This window comes from Ursus americanus, chromosome 16, assembly GCF_024610735.1.
Source record: "Ursus americanus isolate L20-20 chromosome 16, mUrsAme1.1.p, whole genome shotgun sequence".
Lineage (NCBI taxonomy): Eukaryota > Metazoa > Chordata > Mammalia > Carnivora > Ursidae > Ursus > Ursus americanus.
In genome coordinates, this window is record NC_142142.1 from 3,981,648 (window position 1) to 3,991,698 (window position 10,051).

A 10,051-nucleotide genomic window follows, 5' to 3' on the forward strand; every position below is an offset into this window, starting at 1 on the left:
TTTATGACCTCCCCTCATTGCCATACCATTTTGTATTGCCTAAAAATTCTTTTGTGGTAGGATGACTACATTTCCTCAGTATTATGTTTGGCCAAGCACACTCCATAGTCGGACTCCCGAGTTGACAGCCCTTTAGCTAGCACTTACTTGCTTAGTCTGAGGACTAATACTCTTCCCAAAGTCTTCCCACAGAGATGGAGAGACTAAGTCAGAGAGTGCCAGCCTCAGCCATGTGGGGACCTGTGAGCAATCTACTACCTATTTTATCTGGAATTCCAGATAAAATAGAGGTCACCAAGTTAAGTTTGAATTTCAGGTAAGCAATGAATAATTTTATAACTATGAATAGATACCAAATATTGCATGATACTTACTTTTACTAAAAAATTATTTGCCATTTATCTGAAATTAAAATTTAACTGACATTCTGTATTTTTATTTGCTAAACCTGGCAACTCTCCTTTGTCCATCTGGATTTTGACACTGGTCCCAGGACATCAGTTCTACGGCCTCCCAGCACTCTCTCTCTCTCACTCTCTTTGCTTATGGTGAGATTTACCCTTTTGGGATTTTCTATGATTTTTGATGCAGGGAAGGTCTAGAGTCTGTTGGGATCATCATCCACTCTTTGGGAAAAGTCATATTATATTAAAATCCAAAATGAAGTGGTTATGGGGGTAGGTGATCTCATTACTTTTCTTCCAGAAAGCTTTCTTGGTCCCTCCACATACAGTGAGAGAGGTCAGGCTTTGTCAAATCACAAAATAACTTATGTTACATTCTGCCGTATACAATTAATTTTTATTGTACTGATCTCTAGAAGAAAGAAAATCTGGTGCCTTCAATGTTAGACAAGCATCTGGCAACATTTAAAAGAATAGAAACTTATTGCACATACTGTCGTTTTACCCTTTTGAAGTATACAATTCAATGGTTTTTAGTATATTCATAGAACTGTGCAGCCATCACCATTATATAATTCCAGAACGCTTTCATCACCACAGAAGAAATGTTATCCATTAGCAATCATTGCCATTTTCCCACACCCAACATCCCCAGCCCCTGACAGACACTAGTCTACTTTCTATCTCTATGGATTTGCCTGTTACACACAATTCCTATAAATAAAATTATACAATATATGACCTGTTATGTCTGGCTTCTTTCAATTAACATAATGTTTTAAAGATTCACCCACATTGTAGCATGTGTCAGTACTTCCTTTTTTTTTTTTTACTTCTTTTTTACTTTTTATTGTTGGATAATATTCCAAGATATGGATATACCTCATTTTATTTATCCATTCATCAGCTGATGCATGTTTGAGTTATTTCCACTCTTGTAACTTTTAAATGTGAATTGCTCCCATTAAAAACAATGTATATAGTTCCACTTAGGCAGGAACTACCTCTCATATTTATTTGTTTACAACTTTTTATTTCTAGACAGTGTGAATTTTTGTTCATATGTTAGCTAAAAAATTATATTTCATAATGACAGAGGGAAATAGGACTGCAACCTGGGTCTGTTGGTTTTCAAAACCTGTGCTCTTTTGTAATGTGACATATCACATTCTTTAAGTTTGTGTCATTTTTGGGATACATTCTTATCTAACCCAAACACCCTCTGGAAGCCTACTCTGAGCTCCTGGGCCCTAAGAGCATATACCATAGGGTTGAGGGCAGGGGGGATGACAATGTTGAGCACATTTAGAAGAACAGGGAAGATGGGAACTGCTTTTCCTGCCAGATGGGCTATAGACACGACCACAATGGTTGTGTAGAAGAAGAAGATGAGGATGAGATGGGAGCTGCAGGTGCTCAGAGCCTTGACGATTGCCTCAGTAGAGTTCAGCCTCAGCACGGAGCGAAAGATCAGAACATAGGAAATAAAGACTAGAACCATGTCACTTCCACCAAGGACCCATGCCAAAGCCAACTGATAAAACCTATTAATGGTAATATCATCACAGGCCAAGCCAGTGACCCCTGGGTTGGAGCACATGCAGTGCTCAATTTCATTCCTGGAGCAATAGTGTCTCTGGGCAGCCAGTATAGGCACTGGGATGGTCAGCAGTACATTCCTAAGCACCATGAACACTGTGGCTTTTACCACAAAAGCCTCAGTAACTATGGAGGAGTATTGAAGTGGGTGGCAGATGGCTACATATCTATCGACAGCCATGCAGAGGAAGATGCCTGACTCCATGCTAATAAAACAGTGAACAGCATAAATTTGAGTAAAGCACTCAGGGAGGCTAATGGCCTTGACATCAAACCAGAAGATGGCCAGAATCTTGGGCATGATGGTAGTAGCCAAGCCAATGTCCACTATGGCCAGGATACTAAGGAATTGATACATGGGCTGATGCAAGTTATGCTCATGGTGAACAGTGATCACAATGAGAATGTTGGCACCAAGAGCTAAGAGGTATATCAGAGCCAGGGGCAGGGAGAGCCAGTGCTGCCATTCGTGAATGCCTGGGAGCCCCATCAGGATGAACTTAGACACTTGAAATCTTGAGCTGTTGGGTGCATTCTGGGAGATATCCATATCTTGGAGCTTCTGAATTGGTAGTGTCTGCCTGTAGATAGAGGGAAAGAAGAAGGAAGCTTGATTAAGTGTTCAGCTGAGATTCAGATTTAATTTAAAGATATAAGATTTACTCATAGTCCCTTTCATCAGGATATTACACCATGTCTCTTGTCTCTGGAAAATGTTCAGAAGAGAGTAACTGAGATGGCCAAAATAAGCCCTAAAAGGAAGACTACAGAAGAAATAGTCATAAGGGAATCAGTTATAGGCTTCTTGTCCCTTAGTGGCGTTTTTCTACGTGGAGCAAGAGGATATAGACAAAGCAGGAGACACAGTCATGAATATTCTGATTTCTCAGGAGGTAAACACTAAGGACAGAATAGATATGGCCCTTCTTGGAGGTCTTCCAAGGAAGAACAAGAAATCAAAACAGGAATTATCATAATAGTTTTATTTTGGATAGGGTTTAGATGTTTTCACAAAAACTTCTTTGAAAGACGCCTTTTTCAAATTTTAGGAAATTGAAGTTCACAGAAGTTTAGTGATTTATTTGAGGTTACAGTCTTAAATGATAAATGTGCTGGAGCTACAATCTTAGTATTCTGTATTTAGCTGCTATGCAAATTCCTTAAACTGTGGCTGATGGCTTAATAAAAATGGTTCTTTTCAGGTATAACCTTTTTTCCCTTTTTGATTATAAAAGTTAAATTGAAAACATATTAAAACCTATAGTTTTTGGTTTATTGATTTTTTAATACTGAGATACGTAAGATGATTAAATCAATAAGAACTTTCCTACCACTTCCAGATTTTAGTAGGACTTTTTCAATAGCATTATTTTAAAAACATATAATACCATGTATTTCCTTAAATGAATTTTAACATGTACTAGATTTAATTGCCATGATTTCTGCAGATATGTTGACATTTGAATATCTAGATAATTATACTTAAGTGAAATCAGTGTTCACCATATTAACTTTTCATAACGGTACCTTCCCATTTGTGAGGTCTTTATTTTTATTCAAATCTTTCATGGCTATAGAACATTTTCAAGTTATTTTAGCAGCAAGGGAAAATAGTCAGTATACCTTGAATGAGTTAGAAAATCATCTTCAATTCAGAATTTTGATTATTATTTTCATTATTTTTTCCCTGTTTTTAATGGTTCATTACAAAAAATGTAACTCATTTATCTTGAATAGCTTTTGATCTACAGTGGGAAGAATATATTTGTATTTTATTTTTCTTCAAATGGTAAAACAATAGTTTTAGTTTCTTTTCCCATTGACTACTGATGCCTCCTTTTGTGTGCAGTAAGTTTTACATGCACTAGGTCTGTTCCATTTTTCTGTCTGTGCATTGTGGTATTATCACAGTGAGCAAAACTTCTCTGGATTTATGAGATTTTGATGTGGAAATGCTACGGTTTGGAGCGAACCATCAAGAAAGAATTTTTGAGATGTCTTTGGTGCAAAAGTGTTGTTTTATTAAAGCACGGGGACAGGACCCATGGGCAGAAAGAGCTGCATTGAAGTTGTGAGGGGTGGCACATTATAGACTTTCAAGTTGGGAGGGGGTTAGGGCTAGCTATTGTTAGGAAAGGGTCATTTATTACTGTCTAACAAAACTTTAGTTATGAGACCCTTCAGATGTATATCAGTGGGCCATATGCTTCGAGGGTGATTGCTAACCTATACTTGGGGGGGGGTACAAATGAAGTTTCCAAAGGAATTTTTTTCTGGTTCTCAAATGATCCTTTATTGAAATACTTCCTTTGTAGTTCTTAACTAGCTGGGCATTCCACTGTACCACTATTGATGCCATCTCTGATGTCATGAGGGTGGTGGCCATCAACATTGCAGCCTACAGACCGGCAGTCCCCACGATCTCTTTAATGGTTCCAGAGAGTTTTCCGGCTAAAAATCAGTGCTGTATCTCTCAGGCAGTATTGACAATCTCATCAAAAGTGATTTTCCACAGTGCTTAAGTTTTTCTGCTGCATTCTGTCTCTCGGCGATTGCTTGAGGGTTTTGATAATTAGGACAGAGGCAGAAGGTACTGCTTCAATCTGGGCCTATCTGTTCTGAATGGTCAGATTCACTGTCATCCTCAGACCCTTCCAATAGCCAGTTGCCTTGGTGATGTCATCACCAACCTTGTTTGGAGACAGACCCAGATGGCCAATCTTCAGGGCCAGGGCAGACATGGTACTAACTTCGCCACTGGTGCACCTCAGGAATATGACTTTGATCTCATTGGGGTTGAATCTGGGTGGCATGGTAGAGGGGGCTGGTGTCTGATGAACCTGGATTCCGGACGACTGAAGACAGTTGCACCTTTGCTTCCTCTCAGCCCAAAGACCAAAGCCCAAAGGAATTTTTATATGTAATAGTAGTCTTAGAGGATCCGGGAGGTTGGGAGAATGTTAAGCTAAGATTGCCTTTTGCCCTTGGCAAAGTATTAACATCAAGGCAGTTGAGTTCCAAGGTTACTCTGCCCATCTCAAGGACTTTCCAATGGTCTGTAAGTTGTAAGAAAATTTAATTTTTTTCTTTTGCCTTTGTTCTCCATGTCAATTTGACATATAGTAGATCTTCTTTCCACTTAATATTTTACATTTAAAATTTTAAAACTCTTATGTTTAGACTGCCAGCAACACCTTAAACTCTTTTGTTGATTTGAAAAATATCCAAATTTAATTTGGATCCTATGAAATACAAAAACTAATTTATAAAAATTAACACATTCCATATCTTGGCTTTTGTAAATAATGCTGAAATAAACGTGGATGTATATATATATTTTTGAATTAGCGTTTTTATTTTCTTGGATAAATACCCAAAATGGAATTGATAGATCATATGGTAGTTCTATTTTTAATTAAAGTTTTTTTCCTTTTTATTCAGCAATTTTATTTATTTCTTACGTTACTTAAATTTTCATTTACATCTGTGACTAAAAGCTATTATTTATATGTCTCGATGTTTCAAACTTAAAAAAAACCCTATATTTGAAGTTTTATTAGTGGATTTTTTCCTAGAGTTTTTCTTTTTTTTATTTTTCTTATGTATTTATGTATTTATTTATTGATTTGAGAGAGAGAGTAAGCGAGTGGGGGGAGGAATAGGGGAAGAAGGAGAATCTCAAGCGGACTCCCCACTGTGCGGGTAGCCTGATGTGGTGCTTGATCCCACAACCCATGAGATCATGACCTGAGCTGAAATCAAGAGTCAGACACTCAACGACTGACCCACCCAGGCGCCCTCTAGAGTCTGTTTTCTAGTTAATTGTGGTTCATACATTGGAAACTTGCCGATTTCTGTATTTTGCTTTGCATTAGCTTCACTATTTTATTGTCCATTATAAAAAATTTTTAGTTCATTTTTTTCTCTTTGATTTTCTAGTAAGACCTCCTTCGTGTTATCAAAATGATACTTTTGAGCTCTCTTTTCCAAATATAGCTCTCATTTATGTTTTTCTGCTTTGTTTTAACCAGAACAACATAAAATAGTGCTAGCAGTCAATCTCGTTTTCCCCCATTGGTTGATTTAATAAAATATTTTACATTGAGAACGGTGTTGGCTTTTGTGTTCTACAAATAAGACCAATTAAGAATGTATTTTGTATGCTGCAAAAGTTCCAAATCATTGAAGAATTGAGACTCATGATTCAAAATATCCTTTTATTTTGGGAATCTTTGCCTTATGATACATTATTCAAGAATCACTTAGCTTGGTCATTTACTCACCAAAGTTTTACTGAGTGCCTCCTGCGTGCCTGACAGTGTGGCAGCCAAGGGGTTTTCTTCGCACATTCAGCTGGCTGGAGAGCCCCACTGTCTGCAGTATGGCCATGTCAGAGCTCAGCCACAACTCTTTGCCCTCCTTCCCAGATAAAAGCTCTTAACCACTGCCCAGGTGAAGAGATCAATGGAAGGTTGAGAAATTCAGGGACAGTGCGCCAGATTCACAGGCAGACACAGAATTCTCAGAGGGGGACTGCCTCCACTGATGCCCCTCCCAGTGTCCATGACAGTGGCTGCTTTACTTACTATTGCAGGAGGGGCCATGAACATGGCCCAGGCTGGTTCTTCCTCCTGGGCTGCTTCCCCTCTCCTGGCTGGTGATGCCTATGCTGGGCTTTTGTTGCTCAGAGCTGCTGTATCCCTTTCCTACCATTCCCGGAGTTTTGGATGTGAATCACAGCTCTGAAATCACCTGCTCTTGGTCTGACCCCCCCACCCCCATCCCCGGGCCCACCCTATGACACTCCTCAGTGCCACCCAACTGCCCCTGGGGCAGGTTGTCTCACTCCCCAGTGACTTTGGAGGCCTGTCTTGGTTGCTCTGGGAACAAACCTAGTCCCAGGACATGGACCCGGCAGGTGGACAGCTCTGCCAGGTTGAATTGTCAGAAGAAAACGTGTTTGTCCTTCTTGTCTAGGCTCGGTTTCCTCCCTACTCACTCTAGCAAGTAGTCAGTTGTGTTGGAATGGGACGCAGGAGTTCTTCAAAATCACTGTGCTATGTAAAACTCCACATGAGAAACCACAGGATTTATGGAAAAGTGGAGTCAGGAGCATAGTACTCGAAAACGTTATCAGTGACACATTATAAAGATAGAAAACTGGGATAAAACTAGCAGAGTTTGACACATGTGAACTGGTTAAGGAAATACAAATACTGCAATGAAGACAACACTTGGCTTTGAGAAGGACTTGAAGTTTGCTTGTGGACGTGGGTGGAAGGGCCGCAGCTTGTGAGCTATGTTGAAGTGATAAAAAGAACTGTGCCTGAACTCAAACGGAAAGTTGTGATTGAGGGTAGGTAGCTGGTGGGTGTTAGGAGCGTGTGTATATGTGTGTGTGTGTGTGTGTGTGTGTGTGTGTGTGTGTGTGTTGTGTATCCTAGGACGCTTACTCTCAGCTTGATGCAGTTTCTGTGTTTGGATTGCACGAAGGCAAAGGTGAAATCTGGTTATGCTCCAGTTGTTTCGTAACGTGTCCCTGGTGTTGGAGCATGTTTGTACATTCAAACCAAGTGATCTAGCAGAAGGGACTGTATCCCCCTTGTCCTGTGTCAACAGTCTTCCACTTTCCTGAATCTTCCACCTCAATATTTGAAGATTCCAAGGACTGAGAACTTCACCAAATGTCTCTACCGCACATACTTGTGCCTGGGTCTTTCCATGGCACTTCCCAGTCACACTCTGTATCCTCAGGATCTTTCACTGACTCAGCCTCTTGTAAGAGTCATCTTTGTGTATTGCTCTCACTTCCTCACCTTTTTAATCTGTGACCATCTAAAATCTGTCCTATTGCTATATTGGAACTGGTTTTGCTAATGACTTCCATATTGCCTAACTGAATGAGCATTGCAGTAGATAGAGTACTAATAGGAAACAGATGGCCCATTCAAGTTAGAGTAATTTAAAAAACTTTTTAATTGAGGTATAATTGACATATAACATTATATTAGTTTCAGGTGTACAGCATAATGATTCCACATTTGTATATATTGGGAAATAATCACCAAAATAAATCCAGTTACCATCCATCACTATACATACTTACAATTTTTTGTTCTCGTGATGACTTTCAAGAGTTACTCTCTCTTAGGAACTTTCAGATATGCAGTACAGTATTATTAACTAGTCACCAGACCGTCCGTCACATCCTCAGAACTTACTTATTTGTAACTGAAAGTTTGTAACTTTTGACTCCCTTCCCGTACATTTTGCCACCCCGCTCCTGCCTCTGGCAACTATGCTTCTGCCTGTTCTCTGTATCAGTGAGCTTGTTGTGCTTTTTTTTTTTGTTTTGTTTTGTTTTTTAATCCTACATATAAGTGAGATCATATAGTATTTGTCTTTCTCTGACTTAATTTCACTCAGCATAATGCCTTCAAAGTCCATCACGTCGTAAATTGCAAGATTTCCGTTTTTATGGCTGAATAGTATTTCAGTGTGTGTGTGTGTGTGTGTGTGTGTGTGTGTGTGTGTGTGTTGCATCTTCTTTATCCATGCATCCTTTGATGGACATTTAAGTTGTGTCCATATCTTTGCTATTGCAAATAATGCTGAAATGAATGTGGCAGTGCATATATGTTTTTGAATTAGTGTTTTCATTTTCTTTGGGTAAATGCCAAGAAATGGAATTGATGAATTATATAGTAGTTCTATTTTTAGTTTTTTGAGGAACCTCCATACTGTTTTTGATAGTGGCTGTACCAATCTACATTCCCACCAACTGTGCACAAGTGTTCCCTTTTCTCCACATTCTTGCCAGCACTAATTATTTCTCAAATTAGAACAATTTGAATAGAATAATTCAAATTAATTGAATTAAAATAACTTGAGAAGACTTTACTTACAAAGGGACTAGTATAAGGATGTCACTAGTAAGATCCTAAGTGAGAGTGTAGTTACCTAGGGTTAGTAACAGTGCTCGTCACCACCTCTAGATGTGAAGGCATGGGTCCTTGGAATCCTGAAGTAGAGAGTTGGCTTAGAGAAATTTACCTTGAGAGGAGCGTTTTTGATTGATGATGTTGAATTTATCCTATCTCTTTAGGTGTGAGTTTTGCTTATTGACTTAATGTCACTCTTTTGTGTTGAGATTGCTCAAATATCTGGTTGTATTGGTGTTAAATAAAATTGCACTGGACAGGATGAGCAAGTGGAAGTTGGTTTTACTCTTATACTAATGCCCACAATGGGGAAGAGAGCACAGATCAAGTCTGGATACCCAGTTCCACTAACACCAAAGGCAGGGTTGAGCTGGGGTAAGGCGTCAGGTGGAATGGGCTTAAGCCCTGGGGTGAGCAAGTGGAAATGTACTGGAGGACTTCAGGGAGGTTGATCAATGGGATGTGTCAAGTACATTGAATTATTCCTGAGATTGCTAATGTTTTTGTCTGTGATTAGGCCATCTGTGTTTCCTAATTGGTGCCCTTAGAAATTAGGCTGCTACCCTTTACGGGGTCTGGGAGATGGGATGCTATCTCTTTCAGTGTTTACATTTTAGGAGATAGTTCCCAGGTTCTTGTAAAAGACATTTCGTAAGTTGCAAAACTGGCAAAAGGCTAAGAGAAGACTTATATACACTGCAAAGGGGCAAAGAAAGAATTTACAATTACAAGTTTTCTGCAGCAAATGCCCAAAGAAAAGGGAGACCAGGGGCTTATAGTCAGGAAGAAACCTTTGTAAAATTTAGACCAAGATATTTTCATCTCTGGTTGGTTGGTTTTCTTTCCAGTAGGCAATCTCGGGATGTTGCTGTATTTGTTTCATGGAACCTGTTTTAAGAGAAATAAGAAGTATGCTAATATCTTGATTTATACTTGAGCTTATGCCTCATGCTTCCTGGGGCATTGTCATTTATAGCCATGTGGGTCACTGTTATGTTTTATCACCCAATCTCCAATGTTCTGGAACCCCCACCACTGTTTCTTGACTTTTGGCCTATTTCTTGGTTCAGGCGTATGTGTGCAGCAGCAGAGACCTGCCTGGCTACT

The 10,051-nt window shown here is 39.3% G+C and overlaps 1 protein-coding gene across 1 annotated transcript; it reads right to left on the reverse strand.

Moving 5' to 3' along the window:
- Positions 1-1,587: 1,587 nt before the first annotated feature.
- LOC123782796 (olfactory receptor 56B34-like) lies at positions 1,588-2,553 on the reverse strand. Its single transcript, XM_045783107.2, has one exon. The coding sequence runs from the start codon at positions 2,551-2,553 to the stop codon at positions 1,588-1,590; it is 966 nt and encodes a 321-aa protein (XP_045639063.2).
- Between the last annotated feature and the right edge of the window lie 7,498 nt (positions 2,554-10,051).

Bases quoted from the DNA above. Each gene is read 5' to 3' on its own strand.
- LOC123782796 (XM_045783107.2), bottom strand. From the start codon at position 2,553: ATGGATATCTCCCAGAATGCACCCAACAGCTCAAGATTTCAAGTGTCT.